Raw genomic sequence first — 21,366 nt, 5'->3', positions numbered from 1 at the left:
TTCAGAAATCAGCACAATATTTTTAGGAACAAGATTATGAAAAAGCCTTGAACTCTAGAGACTTCAAAGCTTTGCATTCTGGTCTTGGTTCTGTTGCAAGGGTTGTGAAGACCATCAGATGACTTGAGAGGGACTATATGTCCCGTGGACTTGGGTTTTTTTTTGCTAGTACTTCTTCCCAGTGTTTTTTCAAGCCACGGTTTCTCACTGCACAGTGTTAAGTCTGATAAAGTGTTGGCTGTCATGTAACAGCCGTTTAAATGACCTCGATTCATCCTGTGATCCCCTGTGGATGACTTCTGGTTGTCTTGGAGTGTTGTTAGTAACTACCTTTGCGTGATTTAAAATTACTTGTGTTCCCCTTGTGACACTGGGCTCTCTTCACAGCCTCGTTTCAGCCTGGTGGAGTCTGAAGCCATATGTCTGAACTCCTATGGCTCATCTCCATTTGAGTTAGAAACAGCTGAAAACACAGAGAACTTGGAGGACATGCGTAATTAGTGCTAGATTTGGCATTTTGGGAATATTTCCTTTAACCTCAGTGGGAATTATTTCACAGAAAGAGTGAAACGGAATGCATCCTTGACATTCCTTTTCGCTGAAAATAAAGACCTATAAAGAAGAGAATTGGTTAAAAAAAACCCGAACTGCAGCCTTCTAGATGGTCCAACGTGGAGGATGTCATCTGAATGTGGTGTTTGGTGTCTGTGCTGAGGTTAGTGCTGGAAACCGCTCGGCTGTGAAGCGTCCAGCCCCGCGTTCCTGTCAGGCCTAGGAATGAGAGCCCAAAGATGCCATAGATTAGAAGTACAACTTCAAAATCACTCAGAAAAGAGGCAGGTCACTGTTTGCCGTGATCTTCTCATTCTTACATCATAGTGCCCAGAGTTTCATCCTACTCTCGTTAGGCTTTAGTGATGTGCCGGGCGGCACAGCGCAGGCTCTGCCGCGTGCTTGTTGGCTGGCATCGTCTGGAACCAGTTTTTCAGATGCAAAGATAAATGGGGTGCATGTTGGCTCTTGAGGTGCAGTTAACAAATGAAAGAAATTTGAATCTTGAAGTAAACTCTTGAATGTTAAACGTTGCACTTAAACTGTGTGTGCGTAAACAAATAGTAAGCTTTTTTTTTTTCTTGTGCGTTCACAAGACTTGAGTTTTTGGTCTCCTGTTATCTCAGTTTCAAGTAATTAAAGATTCTGATTTTCCCCACAATTCACTCATCCTTGACTTATGCTTTTTCTTCTAAATTCCTCAGGAAAGTTGGGTACAATTTAATGGTCTTCAGTGCTGCTCCAAGATAGCTATGCAGAGCTACTGTCTGAGAAAAGGAGTTTGTGCTTTCCATCTCGATAGCTGTCACTGTCAGCGGTGGATAAGCTTTTGAAGCCGTATGAAATGCCTTAGGATCCTGGTAGTTATACGGTATAAGTTGTTACAGCTGAGATATAATTATTTGCTGGGATAGAGTTGCAATGACCCTGAAATTGTTTGAAGTAATGGAGAGTTTTATCCCTGCATAAGTTTATAATTTAGTAGTCTGACTTGCATATATACATTCCTTCTGTACATTAAAACTGTTACGCTGGGAAAGGCTCTGCCACTAAAAGCAGCTCCTGGCTGGGAGAACTGTATTTAACAGAGAAAAAGCCCAGAATTGTTTTTGTATGCTTTCAAATAAGTGGGCAGAAATATTTTAAGGGGTTTGGAACATATTATCTTACGTTGTGTAAGTTCCCCAATGAAAATGTGGGTTTTTTTTTTTTTCCTGGTGAGGAAAAAAGCTGTTTAAGGCTGGCTTGTCATCTTGGGCAAAATCAAATCTGACAGGTGGATAAAAACAGAGCTGGAAGCTTAAGGTGTACAGTGAAATGTGTGGGAAAGAGCTCTCTTTGCTGCCTGTTCTGTTATTTATTCAGTTTACCAGTGTTAGCGATGCCTACAGATGTCTCTGCCAGCTCTCCGAGGAGCGGTACCTGCCCTTCTGGCCTTCCCCACAGCTCTTCAGAAGCAGTTAGCAGGGAGAGGACCTTAGCATTTAATACATATCATTTGGCTGGCTGACTTAGACACTCATATTTTTAAGCTCTAACCTTATCTCTGTTCTACAGATAGCATAGACAAGTAATGACAACTTTATAGGAGCTATCTCAAGATTCAGAAATAATTTACTGCCTCAATCGTTCACTCTTGTGCCTGCTTTTGAACGGGCCAGGCAGATACTTTTAGAGTAAAGGATGTCCTTTTTAGTTTCCATCCTGCTCTTAAACTTTCTTGAGAGCTGTTGTCTTCTCTTAAGTTGATGCTTTCTCTGTTTCTTGACGCATACCAAGAACGAAGAGAAGCTTATCACAGTGCTCTTTGAACGTGACCGCTCAGGTGTGTCCTTAATGTCCCCATCCCAGCCACCGTGGGGTCACTTCTCCGTTTGCCTTCTTACCCTTACTGTCTTTGCTCTGTTGTTTCCCTGTTACTTGCTCTTTGGGCATCCAGTTAAAAAGCTCATCAAGAAGGAATTTCATCTGGAGTCAGTGCAGTGGTATGTAGTTGCCTTGTTTGTGTCCCGCATTGTTGCCAGTTAATTTCTTGTTCAGCCGTGTCTTTCTTCAGCCTTCAGGGACTTCTGATTAAGCCGGAGCGCTGGGATTTGATACATGCTTAAATTGAGCTGTGTGGGTGAAACAGCTTGACTGCTGATGTGGGTTGTGTTGAAGGGCAAAGTCTGCTCCAAATGCTTAAGTGGAAGCTTTGTCGTGGCTCTTCATTCTCCAGTCCCGTGTTCCCTTCCTTGAGGGCCTGTTCTCCCATCCCATTGCATTCAGTCTTCGATATCAGAGCAACAAATTTCCTTTTTACTTAAGCTTAACATTTCTCCCTGCTTGTCGTGATGTACTGGGATTGGTGCTCTCCCGAAGGCATGTGGGGTCTCTCCCTGCGTGTGCTGTGCCCTCTCCCCATCTGTCTGAACAATTAAGCATTTCAATGCCAGCGTAAATTCAAAGCCCTCGTGTCACCAATCTTGGCAATGTCACAAGGGAAATGGGATGTTGTGTGAGCCCCTGTCTCTTTTTAGTCTCCCTAAGGCAAAAGTGCACTCTAGATGCAGTTATTGGTACAAAATAATTGTATTTGCTTTTTAATTGAGGTAGGGGAGGGGTAACTCAGTCCAGTGAATCTTTGTTTCTCTGGCTCTGCCTCACTTGGCCTATTTACCTGTTTCCCATCTACTCCAGGGCAGACACAAGCGCTGCTGTTCAGTGTTTCGGGCATCAGTTCTAGGCAGCAACCAGTCTGTAAAGGAAGAACTGGTTTGCTGTGGAAGCGAGCGGGCTGGCAGGGTTTCATGATGACAAGGCATGACGTGGAGATGGCTTTGCCTAGGCTGGAGGGCACGGTGGCCAAGTGGGCCATCTGAGCTTGGCTGTCGTGGGCCAGAGCGGGGAGAGGACAGGTCTCTGGAGCAGTCTGTTTGGCACTGAGAGATGGGGCGTGTTTATTTTCTCTGTATAGAGTGTATCTAAGGCTTAACAAGGAGGAGGGTGTCCATGTTTAAATAAAGCATCACCTTTCCTATGCGCTTCTAGGCGCAAGGTTCCCTGCTCGAAATCCCAGATTCCCACAGAGATGCGTGTTGGATCAGATCGCTGCAGGTGCTGGAGAAAAATAGCAACTTTGACTTGTTCTAATTCTGTTGATTTCATCTGACAATGAACATGTAGCTATTTTGCAGAGTAGATAGCTAGCAGAGGGTGACACATTTTCTGCCATCCTGGAACACTTAATTGGTGCATCAGTTCCCCCCGTGCAGGGAGAATGATGGGTGGTGGGAATGAAATGCATTCTGCCAGAAATTTTTTTTTGCACAAGTTCCTTTTGGCAACATTTTTACTCCAAACTCGGACCTTTTTTGAGTCTTGTCAAAAGGGAACAGTGCAGATGGACATGTACAGTTCAAGACACGATGCTCTATTTCTGTTGGTTGATTGTCATGTCTCTTGGGATTCTGTAGCTTGTTAAATCATCTCACAAAAGGGGGAGGGAAAATACAGTGCGAGGTTGCCAGCTGTAGTCAGCTCAGTGCTGCAGCGTGAGCTGCTTGGTATTTTTTGATTAGGAATTTGTGGTTGCCCAGGCAGCTTGCTTCCATTTCTCTGGAAGTGCTGCATGGAGGGAAGGCCAAGGGAAACTCCGGCACCTTTCTAAGGAATTGTGCTTCAGCAGAATCTGGGAGCCTGCACCGTCTAGATGTGTCCTGCTGATTTTTTCTGCATCTGATTATTTTTTTTTCCTTAAATACTACATTTTCTTCCACTTAAGTTGTATCTTCTCCAGTACTGTGGCCACAGTAGAGCTTAGTTTCAAATGAGGAGTGAGGAATGCTTACCTTAGCAGTGCTGCTAGTTCCAGTTTGCAATTCTGTGATATTGTCAGCTCCAGGCTGTTTTATATGACATTCATAATGCTGCTCAGTTTATTGAATTTCTGCAGGAATGTTTTGCTTCCTTTTGCTCATATTCCTCAAAACCCTATGTAGTCAGATGCAAGAGAGGAGGATGCTCTGCAGTACTGCTATTTAGTAAACCTCATTAAGAGGTTTGTAAGCATTTTGCAAGGCAGCTTTTCACCGCAGTACTTCATGTAAAATCCTACATCTGCGTGTTGGGTGGTCAGGGTTTGCTCCCTGGCAAATGTAGGCACTCCAGTTTGAGACTGCTGTTATTAAGGTACTAGCGGAGACTGCATCTTGCATAGTTACGTGTGTTAGAAGCTAAATGCAAACTCTTTTTTAAAATTACTCCAGTGAGCATTTTCCATTCTCTTTGCTTCTGAAACCTCCTCTTCTGAGTTTTGTCTTCAGTTGAGCTAAGTGCCAAAGTCGTCAGGCATGGTAGTGTTTGTGAGCTGCACATGTGAAGCACCTGTGGGTGATGCCATTTTGATGTTACCTTCCCATTTTCCCTCCTCTTCCCCTACCAACATGCTGCCCTTGGACCCTGTGTGGAGAGAGGGATGCTCCTGACACCGTACACATCACAAACCAAAGCTCCTGACCATTCTCCCCTGGAGACGCTGCTTGGCTTTCCCTCTCTTGATGATTGAAATTTTTTGCAGTTTTTTCAGAAAAGCTTTGTTTAGGTCTGGCCCCTGTAGTCAGTGCCAGCATGTAAAGCCTGTGTTGTATGTGAACTCTGCTCCGTTGCATGTAATCAGCTGGAAATGCTCCCATAATGGGAGCAGATTGCAGAGCGAGTGTCTGTAATGCTTTTAAGAATAAAGGGCAGCATATGCACTCAAATCAGACCTGCTTTTTTCCTCTCCTGCAGCTATTTATTTTGCCTCCTGCTCGGAGGGATTCTTTGATGTAGCATAACATGCACGCGTGACCCATCTTTTCTGTCTCCTGTTGCATAATGCAGGTGACCAAGCCCACTGTCATCCCCCACCATACATTAAGTTTAAAGAAATGCATTTCCACTGCCAGGAGCCATCTGTAAATGTAGGGCTGCCCTCTTCCTAGTGGGGAATATTAGCTTGGATGCTTTTCTATTAGCGATGCCAATCCTATCTTGTTCCTTTATAGCGTGAGCTTGCAAGCCCAGAGGTTAAACGTGTGGTTGTCGTAGGTCTTGCACCAACCTGAAACACCCTCCTCCTGGAAATGAGGGGTGCGAGTTGGTAGGCTGGTTTTGAGAGAAATAGATGAGTTTACCTTTTGCCTTTTACAATTCCTGAACTGATCGTTCTCGGGGTTGCTGTCACTTTGAAAGCTCATGTGGATTCCCTGCTGCCTGCCCTTAGCCAGTTGCTGCATCCGAGGAGCGAGCGGTTCCGCTCTATTCATAAAGAAAAGGAACAATTTGGCCTTTAGAGGATCAGTTGCTGCGTGCTATTGCTCCACTGGTCGAAATGCTGGCTTTTTCACAGCACGCTGTTAACGTTAGGCTGCCTGAACTGTCTGTCGGTGTTGGGCAATGAGGCTGGAGCTGTGAGCAGTCTTTGTTCATAACTATTGCTTCACGCTGAAAATGAGCTGGCAAAGTGGAAGCACTTGAGGGGTGGGAGCTTGGGGTCTCGTACACTGTGCAGCAGGCCAGGCACGGTCTCTGTCTGACTGCTGCTGTGTGTCAGCCAGGAAGTCGGACTGAATCCGAGCATTTTCACCTGAATCCCTTGTCAGTAGCTCTGCCTTTGCTGCTGGGCACCTTCAGAGCAAGTGTCTGATTACGGATTCTGGAGCTCTGGCAGCTCTCGGGCTGCCTTGGGGTGTTGTGCAATGTCAGCTGGGTCATTTTCACATGTCCTGCCCTTCTTAAAGTCCCCACTTCTCCCCATCCATTCTGGCACTGTGCAATTGAGCTCGTGCTCCTGTGACTTTGAGGAAAATTTGCCTTGTTAAACTGTCTTTGGTTCTAATTTATCTCATGGGGTATAGGGAAGGGGTTGGGCTTCGTCCTTTTAATGTTTAGCTCTAACTTTTGTGCTGCAGACATGCAAAGTTACCATTGCCAAATAAATGGCAAGTGCTAAAGAATAAGCCCTGAGGCTTTCAAGACAAAATGGCTTGAAGCTTCTCTTTCTAGTCCTGATGCTGTAGAGGGAAGAGGTGTGCAGGGAGGTGAAATGGCCAAAGGTTTGTCTTGCTGCTCAGACTTTACAAGGCATCAGCGTCCCCCAGTAGCTGCTTTTTCAGTTGTGCTTACCATCAGCTCTCTCTTGCTTGCAGGTATCAACACATCCCTTCCATGCATATTTAACTTAGTGCAATAGGATTAAGTCTTTTAATCTGTCCTGTCTATTTGGTCTCACAGTTCAGCATGCTTAGTAATATGCAAATACTTTACTACAGGGAACGTGAGCCTTAAATGTGATGTTAGCCATAACCGTAAATTGGAAGTCCTGTAATTCCCACAGGTAGAAGCTTGTGCCTTCCTCCTCCTGATGCATTGACAAGACTGTCTTCCGAACACATGGATTCTCCTCTCTTGGGAAGCTTCAGCTCTGCATCCCGCTGTTGGAAACTGGGCGGTGTGACAGCTTCGCTCTAGAGAAAGTTATGTTTTTCTCACGTGCCAAACCTACTTCTTTTGGCCAAAATTTTGAAAGGAAAGTAATCCAGGCGCACGTAGGAGATCAAAAAGTCACTCTAGTAAAAACTCGCCCCCAGTTTTTCTTCGTTACTGTAGCATTACAAAGCTGTGCTGTGGTTTCTCCTTTCAGCCACGTTCTCCTTCCTACCAGAGAACCAGCTGAGATTTGGTCTCCTGCTCTCTTTGGTTTGTTTTAATATCTGTTAATTTTTGTGTTTGTGATGATGAAATTTTAGTCTCGTACTCTTACTTAACTGTCCCTCCTCAAAACTTGGGTGCCAGGAAAGTTTAGGTGGTAATTTCCAGTAAAAGTTGCAGATGTGTAGTTAAGATTTGCTGAAGCTGGCAAGTACTTTTTCACTAAGATCCTGATCTAAACTTGATCTAAAATCTGTTGAAACAGTCTGCTGGGAAGTGCAAGTTGATACTGCAGCTACTAAATGAGGTGAAAGCGTACCCTGCCACGTAGAGCTGTTCGTTGTACGCAGAGAGTATGTGAGAATTAAAGGGAGTTCTATGGATAAGGCTGTTGAAAACACTTACTACTTCCATAAAAGTTGCTTGATACACACATGCAGCTGCAAAATAAACAAATTCTCCCTATGGACACGTCCATAAATCTGGAAGTTGCCCTAAGGTGAGGACACTACCTGTTCAAGGAGATCTTTTCATGCTGCAACATAATGCTTTCAGCAGGCTTCCACTGAGTTCAGTTTTCAAGGTTCGTTAGGTATTTGCGCAAAGAAATGTGTGCACTGGGAAACTGTATTCTTTTTTGTGTGCTTGAAAGGAATTTTCTGGAAAGAGCTGCCTGCAATTGGAGTGGGGAAAAGCACCTCCAGCAGGCACTGAATTCTTCTTTAGAATATATGTACTGCATGTCTTCACCTGTTTGCTCTAATTGGAAACACAATTGTCGTTCCTTGATAGATTGACTGCCTGACTCAGCTCTGTCTGGTGTAAGCCTACATTTCTGTAAGGAAAGAAGGTATGTTCTGACAGTGTGGAAAAATAGAGACAGTAAGATCTCGTATTGCTGCCTTGTGAATCTCTGAAAGTAGCTTTGTTACCTCTACGTTTAGTCCCGCTTTGCATGGGCTGACACAACATTAATCCCATAGCTGCGAGATCAGATGGAGACTTCTGCTGATGGCAAGGGGTGAGTCATCCCCACATCACCAGTGGCTCCTCTGCAGAGGCGTTGGCATCCTCTCCTGTCCTGGAAGGAGCCTGGAGTTAGCATGCTGTGTCGGTTTAGGACTGATGCTTACCAGTCTTTTGTGTCCAGGTTCAGCAGTCTGAGTGGCTGCACGTTTAATGCATGTGCCCCTTAACTTTGACTTTAACCTATGCACCGTGTCTCAAGTATCCAGATTTCCTGGAATGGTGTGTTCAAATCCCAGTAGGATCAATTTGTCTGCTCTGGCGGTTTTGTTCTTTTCATGTTTGAAAAGTGGATGCTTTGCACAGATGTTTATGATCCCAGTGTTCTTTCCTTATAGGTGTTGCTTTCCTGCTCCTGTGTGTTAATTGCCAGGAAAATTTCTGCTTTGCAGCCCAGAACTAACAGCATTTCAGTGATGATTTTTTGCATATCATAGGTGCTTTCTGGAAGGGAGAGAGAGATTAAAAGCAGTGTGTCAGTCTATGCTGATGCTGTAGCAGCTGGGCAGTGCTGTACTCTTCAGTGCGTTAATTCTTGTGTGTGGAGTCAATGGTCTCCTTTTTCCTCTAATTTTAGATTTTTAAGCACAACACTGAGGACCCGGTGAGCTCCAGCGGGAGGAAATGTGAGCAGTCATATCTCGTAGCCAATTTAAGATGAGATACTCAGCCTTGCGCCTCTTGAGTTGTCTGTACGCAGTGTCTGTGGTCGGAGGGCTGACGGCCCCGTCAGTCCAGATCCGCTCTTTAATTTACCCATAATCATTCAAGCTCTGTAATTCTTTTCCGATTCATTTTGCCATCAAGAATTATCAATGTAAATTAAGTGCTTGCAGTGTGAAGGATTTTTCCACCGCTCCTCCAGACAGCTTTGGGAATACACTGTGTTCTAACTTCCCTACTTCTTTCAGTATGTAAAGCTGGTTGAGACCTCTCCTGAGGTCATGCAGGCTCTGTGATCTGTGGATGGCATCCTTGCTGACAGTTCTTGCATGCATTTTTCCCAGGTCTAGAGACACTTGAGAAGCACGTGTAGTATTAGCTCAAGTCATTCAGCTTCTTCCCTTTCATTTAAGCGTATGAAGCTGCATTTTAGCCTTGTCAGTCAAGAAGAAAATTTTGTCTGAATTGTTGCAAAAAAAAAAAAAACAACCCACCCAAACCCCAACAACCAAAGTCAAACAACAAATCCAACAAAACCAACTTGTACCTCTTCCCTTGGCCCTTAGCAGAGCTCTTCTACATCAGGTAGAAGGTAATTACTGAATCTGGTTGTAAAATGCTTGGCAACATCATCATGTTGGAAGTGCTAAATGTGAATTCCTGTGTTTTATTTTTTCTAATAGAAGAATGGAGGCAGTGATGCTAGTGGGAGAATTTTATATCCAGCAAATGCTTCATGCATAGGACTGGAATGTGAAGTGAGACTCCTGCATGTGTTTAAAATGCCTGGATTCTCTGCAAAGCATTATATAATTATCCTCTGTATTAAGCGGCCACCCACATTTTCTATAGTATGTCTGATTTTGTTTTTGTAACTGATAAGATGCTACAGCTGTAAAATGACAATGCCAAGCTTTTAAATATTGTGCTTTTAGAGCTAACTGCTGCAGTTAGTGGAAAATACTAACAAAGGCAGAAAGTGCTTTTTTTTTTTGTCAGGTTTTCCACAATAAGCTCAATGCAGCAGTCAAAATTAAACTCCCATTGAGCAAGGTGCTCTGCAGACTCTTCAGGCCTGAGCAGAACAGACCAGGCAGATGAATAGATTTTACATTCCTTGGTTTGTTGGGTGGGGGACAGCCAAGTTTGGAAGGAATCTACCAAAGAGAGAGAAAAGGGGGATGTGAAAGGCGTAAGAGGATGATAGGGCGGACGAGAATATAGGAAGAGGACAGCCAAGGAGTTTTGGGTGGGAGCAATCATCCCAACTGACTGCTTGGGGGTTTTTTTATAGCAAAGAAAAATCTGGACAAAGAAGTTTAGGAGTGTAGAAGCCAAAGATCACCACTTTGACTTCCTTTGCAGGCTTTCCAATAGCTGGAATCTAACTGGGTTGCTCTCCGCTGTCTTTCCTGAAGCCTGCCAAGAGGGGCTGAGAAAGTATTGCTTGGGATCTAGCCATCTTCTCCCCTGCCCCAGGAATATTCCGCTTTAATCTTCTCCAGCCTTGCATCAACAGTTTATTTTTGGAAAGGCTATTGTATTATCTAGTGGTTGAGGCATGCAAGGAAAGGGGTCGTAGCTCCGTTGAGAGCCCTACCACGCCGTACCCTTTCCCATCGGTGAGGTGGGCGTAGCGCTGCCTTTTCTCACTCTTCAGAAAAATTTAAGTGCGCTTTCTAAACCAAAAATCTTGCACAAAGCATTGAGGCTGTTTGTATTACCAGTCCATAAGCAGGAAATACCAAACAAGGGTTGCATTTGCATTGCAGAAATCTAGCAGTTGTATGGATATTAATAGCTGAGATGTGTGTATTGACTTGCTTGTGATGTCCTCAGGGCAATGGACTAGGAGTTAATCTGCCTCCAGCCTTAACTGCCCTTGTGACACTTTGTCTCTAAGGCATTGAACTAAGCCTACAAACATCTGGGACCAGTTCTCAGCTCCTTTAAACTTCCTTTGTGACCTTGGGCCAAGCCACTCATGTACGCTGGTGTCCTGTATCTAAAGCAGTGATAGCACTAGTATTGTGCCTCTTGTCTTTAGTGCTGAGTATGTAAATACACTGGGGTAGCAATGGCCTCTGCTGTCTGCTCTGCAGGAGTAAGAGTACCTGTCCCTGAAGTCTCTGAGGGCTTCTGTAATCCACATAAGTGAGACTATAAATTGGCTCTGAAGACTCACCGTTTGACTTAAACACTGAGTTGCTCTTTAGGTGGCTTGGCCTTTGCTCTAGTCCCACTGCCTCAGATGATTTTGTGAGTAAAGTTACTACGGTCAGGAAGAAATAAATGGGAAAGCAAGAGGACAAATATGGTCTTGTTTAAAGGAACTCTTGGGTTTTATCGTGACCTAAAGCTATGTGCTTTATTCAGCAATTTTCACAAACAGGAAGCTTTATTTAAAAGGCTGCAGCACTTGCTGAATCATGGAGCAAGAGAAAACTGAGCGCAAGAATTAGTTTAAACAGAACGGATTTTGCAGTTTTCAGAGCTTTCCTTACATCCTTAATGTTCAGCAAACAGATACATCAGAAACGTCATTAGAATGTAGAACCCTGGTGCAGCAAAAGGGAAGTGAAATCTGGGTAACCTTTTGAGAAGTTTGCTTTCATAACAGAGACTGCTAATATAAAAGCAAACCCCTTCTTTGATGTGAAGGGTTTTTTGGGGGGTTGGGGGAGAAAGGAAGGCAAACAGTGGTGGTAGTTGAATTGGCTCCAGACCTTCTCTGAGCTTTATTGGAGACTTGTATTTACAGCATTCTCCTTCCTGTGCCGGGATCTGTTTTTCTGTTTAATCAGAAACAGCCCAAAATCACACTGTACACAGATCGTACTTGGCTTTGTACTCTGCTTCTCTCAGTACTGTATTTCCATTTTACAGATGGGCAAACTGAGGTCTGGAAGCTTTTCCCAAGGCTGTGTAGCAGAGCAGGGAATAAAGCCCTCGTGGCTTCCAGAGTAGTCGTCTACACCCTGGCTTGCAAGGCTGGAAGCGTGTCGCAGTGGTCTGGCGTTAGGATTTCCTGCATTCGGTTCTGTCTTGTCTAGTTTTGCCGAAGGCAACGTTTATGCTGCCCTGTTTTGAATTACTTCCCCTCTGCCTTGTAAAATCAGGGCAACAGGTCTGTAAGTAGGTATTGTTAAGATGAAATGATTCAGGCTTTACCGTTGCATGATCTCACCCCCATAAATAAGTGCTCATCTCTTTCTCATTTCATTTCTCATCTGCAAGCCATTGGAGGTAATATATTCTAGGTGGAGATGCGGGCCCTGGGCCTTGATGTGAGCATCTGTGCCTAAGCACAGCGGGAGGTTAGTGGCTTGAAGAGGAAACCCCTCTGAAAGGGACTGAGCCTGCCCAGCTGCTGCGGACTCCTGATTTCCCTGCAGTGATTTTTATGTCTCCATAAAACCCGCTTACTTGATTCTTAATGTAAAATTTTTATTGTTCTCCGTGTTGTGAAATGTGCTCGCGCTGGGCTGAACCAAGAGGATTTAGACACTATTCCATATTTATTTGTCTAATAAGAGTTCCCAAAGTGGGGGTGGCTGAACAGGGCTCTGTGTACCCATGAGCCTGACATCTCAAGATCTTGCTGCGTTGTTCCTGTTAACTTTAACCTCTTTAAATTTCACTGGCTGGCCTGAAAAGACCTGACAAACTTGTAACTTTAAAAGATTTAATCCCAGAGTACCCACCTCCTCCCCAAAGTGGTCTGAGGGGGTTTTCCTAATACTTTAGATTAGAGCCTGGGCTTTTTTTTTTCCAGTAGTTCTGCCACAGTTCCTACAGATAATGCTCGAGATGTCATTGAGTCAGATGCACCCGGTGCTGCAAATAGTGCTCTGAGGGAATCACAGTGTCTTTCAGAAGTAACATTCCCATGCCAGTGTTTTTCCAACTCCGTGTTTCTGCAGACCATAGTGGAGTTATTTTCCTGTGTTTAGATCTAACATGAGAAGTTCGGGATCTTATCTTCGTCTGTCACTCGAATGCTATGCAGAGCATAAATAAAAATGGGATGAAAGATTGGGTTTCTGTTAACTCAGGAGAACTGTATGGCCTTCCTAGAGGAGCTGGAGAGTAAGAGGAGGGAAGAGACTGATATACTTCACTGCAGTCCTCACATCTAAATATAAGTAGTTCTCTTCTTGGATCCTTTCAGTCTGAACTTCTGGGTGATTTGACCTTTCTTTGATAAAAGCTTTCTTTCTTTGCAAGAGTAAAAGGGCAAGGGGGAAGAAAGGACACAGCAGATTTTATTTTATTTTTTTTTTTTAAATATCTTCAAATCCTAGCAGTTGACTTCTGCAGTACCCAGTGCTTGCTGTTGAACCAGCTTCATCCTGGACTTCGACTTTTTCTCCTCTTCTGAGACCTTAGAGTGAACTTTGCATTTTACTCTAAAGCATTAACCAGAAAAATTTTAAAGAAGTTTATGGCAGTGTATTCTCTCCCAGGGGGACCATGCTCTGATGGGGACGGATAGCCTGGGCTCCAGTCCCCAGTCTGCTGCCAAGTGGGTGGATCACTGAGCAAGTGACTTGGTTTATGCCCATTACACCACTCACCTTGGTTTTCCTTACTTCATGACTTCGGCTGCAAGAAATGCTGCTGGTTTTTCATATGGACGCCCTGAAGCTTTTTGAGCTCAGCATCAAAACCCAGCTCTGTTTAATATGTAAAACCACTGAACTCTCTGGCTTCGGTCAGGTTAGAAGCCTGTGCAAGGGGATGCACAGGTGCAGTATTTAAAACTGCTCCAGACTACACGCAAGTCTCTCTGGCACTAGTTTTAACCATTAATTGCCCCTTTAAATCCAGCAATAAATTATTTGGGCAACCACACTGCATGAGCCCACTGCCAAAAATAAACCAGAGCCTGAGAATTACTCAGGGCCTCTTCATACTTCAGGACTGCTGCAGCTGGATGGGGTAGGGCACCTCCTGGACTCAATCTGATTGGTTTTTTTTTGGTGTCTCACATTTCTGGATGTAGTTTAAGCGATCACCCTGCAAACGATGTTAGTAGCACTTGAAATGCAGTGCATGCGTCGGTTTGCTGTTCGCTTCTGAAGCGTGGGATGGTGTGTGGTGGTGTGTGGGAATGCCTCTGGATAAGCCTTCTGATCCTTGGCAAATTGGATTTTGTGGCTCGCTTCCCTGTCCTTTTGGATAAAGTTTCCCCTTAGCTGCCTCTCTAGTGGAGCTCGTGTCTGTCTCGGGACTGCAAAGCCTTTTATAATGCTCTGCCGAATCAGGAGTCACTTGGAGGGGAGAGACTTTCCATTTCAGAGCGTGCTCCCGCGTCCCACCTGAAATGTGCTTGAGAGTGAGCGTGCTGCTTAGTTCACTTCTGAATTTCCACTTGGTCTGCATGAGATTCCTGTTGGTTTGGTGCCTTTCCTGCTGCTTTTATACACTGTGGTATAGAGTTTTTTCTGGCTAGAAGCCCTCTAGTAATGACTGTTATTTCAGAAAACCTAGTTACTGCTTGGGCTGCCTCTGTATCATACAATGAGTCCTGGCGATTACATGCTGGGGAGGAAATGAAATGATCAGGAAAGGCCTACTTCATAAAGAGCAACAGTTGACTTTATTTTTAACCAATTAAATTGGGCATTAGAGGGTACTGTTAAGTTCCACCCCTAGTTAAAGAAAACAATGCAGGAAAATGTACTGTATTGGCAAAACCATCATTGTCTAGGCTTATAATAAATCCTGTGTAATTCGTGAATGTATTAAGTTTAAAACAGGCCAGCACACAAGGAACGACGTGTTGTAACGGAGAGGGAGGCCTTCAGGAAAGGTGAATGGTTTCAATTTACTTGTAAGAACATGTGGATTTGAGTTTACGTGCCCTTTCTGAGAGAGGGTGGTAGCACTGGTGAGGGGTGGCAGTAGAACCCAAACTCCTTGAACAGCAAGAGCAGCGCCAGCTTCTTACACGTGCGTTTCTCCACTGCTTTAAATAGGACACCTTGCAGGGGTTAGAGGGAAGATTAATCCTCTACAGGGTTAATCCTTAAGTCCTTGGTGTTTGACTCTTGAAGGAGGGAGGGAAGTTAACAATATTCTCAGAAGTGCTCAGAGACCACCTACTCTTTCGTATGGCCTGCCAACAGCTGTCAGATGGAAATGATTTTTGGACAGTGAGGCATCAGTGTGGAATCACACTGGTGACCAAGAGCGGGCTCTGTATCCCACAGTCTTTGACTTACACCCCTAGTGACTCTTGCCACGGAGGGAAGAGGGTTTCCCAGACCCATCAAAATTCTTCAGAGGCGTGTGAATTAGCAGTGGTTGATGGTTTACTGTCTCTTGTGGTTAACTTTAATAGACACTTCTTCCTCTGAAGATGCTTTTTGGCAAGCACATGTATGGCTGAAAGACGTCTAGTAGCAGGAGAACGTGGGAGCTCTGATTTAAAACCGGGATGGTCTGATAAAGCACAGAGTAGTGAATCCTTGTACCGGCTGTGTGCTTTGTGACACTAACCCCTCTGCTCGACGCAGTGCTGTGCGCTCCGTTCTCTGTATTACTGCTCTTAACCACAGCTGTCCAGCCACGGGTTTGCTTCCAGATAACCACCTTGGTGTGAGAACGCTGCTGAAACTTGTCCTTGCCAGCTCTCCGTCTGTTTGGTGTATGCCTAAGTGTTCCCTGTACGTTTTCTGTCTTGCAGCATCTGGAGAGGGCCAAATGTGAACTGCGTTGACAGTACTGGATACACCCCACTGCACCATGCTGCTTTGAATGGTCATAAGTGAGTCATCTTACAATGCCTTTGATCATAGGGGATACTGTGTGCTTTACAAGCTACGGTTTCTGTGTAATTCATTCACCAGTCTTCACTGCTTCCACTGAAAATGTGGCGATGGTGCAGCACTACACCATCTTCAGGACAAGAAGTGAAGAACATCAGTGCAGTGAAGCCATAGAAGCATTGGCTGCTGCACAGTATGGTCATACATCTCTTTAAAAATTTGGCGAAACCCTGAGGTTTTCAACCATCTTTCTATTCATAAGCAATTTGGGTAAGATATATCAACATATTAAAGGTGGCTTCTCCAGTAACAGTCCTCTGCAGTCTGTCTGGTGTCCAATGTGTTGCTGCTCCTGCACCACTTAAAACTTGCTTTTGTGCATATTACATTTTTAAGTAACTCCAGTCTTCAGCGTGGTAAATTTTGTATTGTTCATTGCTACTTAAGACACTGAGAAATTGAATAGAGTTAAAAATCTTTATTCATCTTCATTGTGCTGGTGCAATTCACTTTTCACCAGAGTGTCTTGTGGATGACCTCAGTCCCTGTTCAGCTCCATTAGCGTGAAGGTAACATAGATCTTTCCTGAGCTCATCTCAGCAGTCTGCCTTTCACACACACACACACACGCTCACCCTTGGACAGCATTTAATAGCAACACTTTAAAATGACATTTCAAGAGAATCCCTGAAATACTCCTGCTGCTCCTGCTGAGATTAACTTTTTGTAAAATACTTACTGCAGAAAGTAAGCTGTGAAATGAAGACTGAATATCTTATGGACTCAAGTTTCCTTCTCTTGCAGGGATGTGGTAGAAGTTCTGCTGAGGAACGACGCGCTAACCAACGTAGCAGACTGTAAAGGCTGTTACCCTCTTCACCTGGCGGCGTGGAAAGGAGACGCAGACATAGTGAAGCTCCTCATCCACCAGGGACCTTCACATACTAAAGTGAATGAGCAGGTCTGCGTATTTTTCTTTAATATATTGTTGAATCGCCTCCCTTGGATGGAGAGAGACTACTTCAGCTGACGCCTGACTCTTCCCAAACTAGTAGCAATTGTTATAAAGTCCTACTTGCTAATGGGATAAGAAGGGCTCTGCCTAAAGCAAATACCTCCAGTTCTCAGCTAGTGGTTGAATGAGTAAGGCATATATGTTTATATAGAGATACAGAAATATGAGACCCACTCCACACCTAAGAAGTGGTCTCCCGCTTTCATACTGGGCTTCTGAAACTAACCCATAGTTTTTCCTTTCAGTTGCTGGATAGCTGAGAAGGTTTCTAGTTCTGTCAGAGGATACACTGGCTCCCTTCTTTGGGGACTAATCAAAGCAGCTTTGTTTAGTCTTTGTTTGGCCATGCGCTCTGAGCTACTCTCCTGGCTTGTCTCTAGCACTTGCTCCAGTTAACTAATTTGTCAGTTGTAAGGTAATTTGAACCCTGCTTGCCCCCAGATAAATCCCTAGCTTAATCTTAAAGAATTATTTTCTCAATCAGGCAAGAAAAAAGATCTGGTGGATTTTTTCCCTTTATCAAGCTGATAGTTTTTGGGTTAGGATGCAGAGGGATTGATTTGTGTGAGACAGCAGTGGCTGCCGTGTCCACTTTGGAGGGCTGGCTCCTGTGTAACTTCCCTGTGGAAGTCAGCAGGTATCTTACAATTCCAGGGAACTTGTGAAATGCTGCTGCTGAAAGACCCAAATATTTCTTTTGTTCAAGAGTTTTGGTATAAGGGAACTGGTTTACTGAGTGAGGCCAGCTGAGCAGTGTTACTGAACCACTTATGGCTGAGTGAGCTTGGGCAGACATGCAGTAATAGATCCAAATTGGATGGTTAAAGCTACAATAGCCCTTAGTGGTCCTGTTCTCCTGAGGCAGGAATATCTAATGTCCCTGTGAATCAGCTCCTAAACCACTCAGGCTTTCATCCAGGAGGAGCAAACCAAAATAAGTTTGTCTGCCTTAATACAAGGCTAAAACTGTATATTCACTCAGAAGTTAATTCACAAGTAGGTCAGATACTCATGGCCCAGGTTTAGCAAAACCTGTCAAAGTCCAGATGAGCAGCTGGGAACTGTGACTTTCTGCTGTTTAATTTTGATCTGGGTATATACTTTACAGAAGCTGAGTAGCAAACTCCCTTCTGAGTCAGGCTTAGGAGTCCTAATCCTGCTTCCAGCCATACTTTGTGGGGACCAAAGTGCCATGCTTAAGTTTCCTGTTCCTCAGTATGATGGCTAACGTGGTGCATCAGGCTGCTCCAAGGCTAAATGGTTGCTTCTAAACCATCACAAAATGAAAAATATGGTGGTAATGCTACTCACTACCACTCCTTAATTGAGCAGAAATAACTACGAGTGTGTGTTTTAATGTCTTTGTTGATAGTTTTCCAGTTTGGGGCTGTGGTTATTAATGTCTTCAGGCACAGCTGCAGGCATTCAGTCTGTTTAAATAGGTTCGAGAAGTGTAGTTAGCTGTTTACAATCAATCTGATAAGAATTGACTGAGGGCCCTGAGTGTAAACTGTTCTGCTCTGAGTAGGGCAGGTACAGGGGAAACCTTTGCAAAAGATTAAAAGCTTAGTGTAATTCTCCCAGGTAATGTTTCATTAATGTCTGTTTAGTAGGAACCTTTTTAAATGAGAGAAGTCAGCCGAATAGCCTGTGCTGCTTGTGTTTGGAGCCTTGGAAATGAAATGCACGGTGGTTCAAGTTACAGGAATCGGCAGCTGGAATGGCTTCTGCTGTTAATAGCTTTGACTGGAACAAGATGCTGTGTTCTGTCATTTCCACCCCTTGGGAGTCACCCATTGCTTTGTTGCTATATCTCACCCATTTCATGATCACATTTTTTTTTTCTTTTTCCTCTTCCTTTTTGTAGAATGCTCTTGAGATCAAAGAACTCAAAAAGTACGGCCCCTTTGACCCATATATCAATGCCAAGGTGTGTACTTTGCTGTCAGCATTTCACTGCATCATTACTCCAAGCTGCACTCGTGTGCTTCCAGGTGCAATGTCATCCAGTTGCAATAATACCTGTTCAGTTTGCAGCTGCTTGGGGAAAAGTAAAATGCAACCATTTATTTACTGTGGGTTTCTTTCTTCAAAGCAGTTATAGAAACATAATTTAAGGGAAGCTTTTCCTTACTTTCCTGGGGGCTCCTTCATTGCTTAGCCTTGTAGGACTCACGGTGATGGTCAGTTTGCTTGATTTGGCTGGATGACTTCCAAAAGGTAATGTTATTTCAATTAAAATGCTTTAGGCTTTGTTTCATGTGCTAATGTTGCTGATAAATGCAAAGAGAAGGATTTTTTTTTTTTTTTTCCCCCTGCTTAAACATGGATGCATTTTCTCTGTGGGCTGTTTGGAGTGAATTTTCATGCCTTTTCTCCTACAAAATGCATAATGCTGTATTTGTCGTTTGAATGGACAGTTAATTCTTGTGGTGGTGGTGGGGAGAAGGGAAGGCGGTAGTGTTCATGCCTCCCTTCCCAAGTCCTTCATGTCCTGCTTATTGCATCAGTCTCTCTTTTTTGATGTTAAGTCTGTTGTGTCGTCTGACCCTTCAGCCCTAGTCTTCTGTTCCTGTTTTCTTGCCTATTTTGCTCCTCTCTTGCTTTTAGTTGTTGTTGAGCTACAAAAAGGCATGACATCAGCACTTATGATGCACCGAGGCTGAGCAATTGAGGAAGCAGATAAGAAAGTTCCTGGTGGTGTTTTCTCAGACACCATTTTTCATTTTTATTTATAGTGAAGCTGCAGGCCAGCGATGGCATAATAGTCTGCTGATTTATCATGAGATACTTCTGCTGTAAACCACCATGCCACACTTGCTTCCAGCCAATTATTTTAGATCCAGCCATCCATGGCAGATTTCTGTCTCTCAAAGTTTAGTTAAAACTTTCACTCTGCTTGATCTGCAGTACCTTAAAAACACACATTCGCAGTTCCTGAGCTTGCTAACCACTGGGAATTATATTTGATTTTTGCAGACTTATACTTCAGGAAATACTCTAGTGCATACCTCTTTAAGCACAAATATATCTGCATGAAGCTCAGCCCTATTGGTGATTTTTACAAAAATCCAGATGGGAATTTTACAACAAAAATGTCTTCTGTGGAAACATCATAGTGAGCAGTTCAGTTGCCTGAAAGGAGTTTTCTAAAGCCTTGTCAATAACAGAGTAAAGCCTTACACACTCCACTGTTAAAATGTTGAATGAAGAAGGAATATAAAGACGAGCTATATAGTGAGCTCACTTTCTTGTGGATTTTTGTTTATGAAGTATTCTAATTTGGATTTTACATTTTTGACAAGTGCATTATTTTAAACTCTCAGTTCAGTTTTCAAGAATGGCTGTAATGCTCTCAAGACCAAGGCCAGCGTTTTTAAAATCTTTGCCTTGGTTTAAAGGAGATAGGACTTATACACAATCCGTTAGGTTCCTCACAAGTTCTGAACAACTTTCCACCAGTTTCTGGCCAGGTTTGGTGAAGAGCATGTGGAATCATCCCCATCGTGCAAACCTTGATGTGCAAACCTTCTCAATAGCCTGGCTGCAGGTGGGAGAACCACAAAAATTCCAGGTGCAGAGTGTAAGAGTCCTTGCTTAGTTGATGCTTCCAGCTCCCGTGCAGGATGGGATGTCATACAGAAATGATTGAAGCGACATGTTTCATCTTTCCAAACATTTTGGGATATTTAGAAGAGGGGGAAAGCATTTATAGAAGGCTGAACTACAATTTAATATCCTGTTGAGGAAGAGATAAGAAAGCCAGAAGCTTCTTGCTGTCCTAAAAGTTAAAGAAATAGGTAATGCTATCTTTTTATGCCCCTGCCTTTTCAACATCTTTTGTTCAATAGGAGGTCCCTGCAGTCTGTTACAGGCCTGAAGGTCTTCTGAAAAGCAGATGATAGAAGCAGAGCTGAGAGATGGAGCAGCAACTTTGCTTCAGTAACTCCTGCTATCTTGAATTTGGTTATTTAATTTGTATGAAGGAACCAACCAGTTGAGCAGAGCCAAAGTAGAAAAAGCTGTCACATAGCTCAGGTTTGTGCACTGGTCTTTTTTTAATTGGAAGCAAATGAATCATGCAGATTGGGTTTAAAGTGCTATAAATCTAAATGGGCTGCTGAGAAAAGTGGAAGCCTACCATCTGGAGTCTGCAAATGAAACCGGGCAGCGAACCCACCCGCAGAGCTCCCGAAAGCTTGTTGGACATATGGGGATCTTTTTTTTTTTTTTTTTTTTTTTTGAAATATATTTGGCATTGCTGGGCACCTGTAGGAAGGAATGAGGCCTGTTCATCCTTACTCTGCTCCTGGCAGTGCTGTGTGGGATACTGATGGAAATGGTGTGCTGCAGGAGGGAAGGAGATGGTACAACTGACCAGGCAGCTCCAGCCAACTGTCCTGGCCTGTGTTGTGCCCGAGGTTGTGATGTGCCTTGGGTGGCACCTCCTGGTGAAGTTTGGATTTTGCTTAATGTTTTTTTCTTTTTCATTTCTGCCTGCCTTTAACTGAAACTTTGTGGAGTGTGTGCCAGCCGGACATCCCTGCTCTGTGCTTTAGGATCAGCAAAATAGCAGGTTTTTAATAGGGCAAGCCTCTGTTAGATATGCACACACTGAAAAAACCCTTTCAAAGGAATCTTAGAAATAGGTTGGATGGGACCAAA

At 43.9% G+C, this 21,366-nt stretch overlaps 1 protein-coding gene across 10 annotated transcripts in view; it reads left to right on the top strand.

Annotated features, from left to right (window-relative positions):
* ANKS1A (ankyrin repeat and sterile alpha motif domain containing 1A) overlaps positions 1-21,366 on the top strand; it is a 127,397-nt gene that overhangs the window by 12,114 nt on the left and 93,917 nt on the right. For 5 of the 10 annotated variants that reach the window (XM_074850434.1, XM_074850435.1, XM_074850432.1 and 2 more), the window contains exons 2-4: positions 15,605-15,685; positions 16,491-16,647; positions 18,569-18,631. In XM_074850434.1, coding sequence (XP_074706535.1) covers positions 15,605-15,685; positions 16,491-16,647; positions 18,569-18,631 — 301 coding nt within the window. Of the gene's footprint in view, positions 1-15,604; positions 15,686-15,894; positions 15,957-16,490; positions 16,648-18,568; positions 18,632-18,690; positions 18,922-21,366 lie in introns of those variants that run through there. The other 5 variants (XM_074850436.1, XM_074850443.1, XM_074850439.1 and 2 more) reach the window with 4 other exon arrangements.

Source organism: Strix aluco, chromosome 25, assembly GCF_031877795.1.
Source record: "Strix aluco isolate bStrAlu1 chromosome 25, bStrAlu1.hap1, whole genome shotgun sequence".
Classification (NCBI taxonomy): Eukaryota; Metazoa; Chordata; class Aves; order Strigiformes; family Strigidae; genus Strix; species Strix aluco.
The sequence above is the reverse complement of the archived record's forward strand: the minus strand, read 5'-3'. Positions and strand labels throughout refer to the sequence as shown.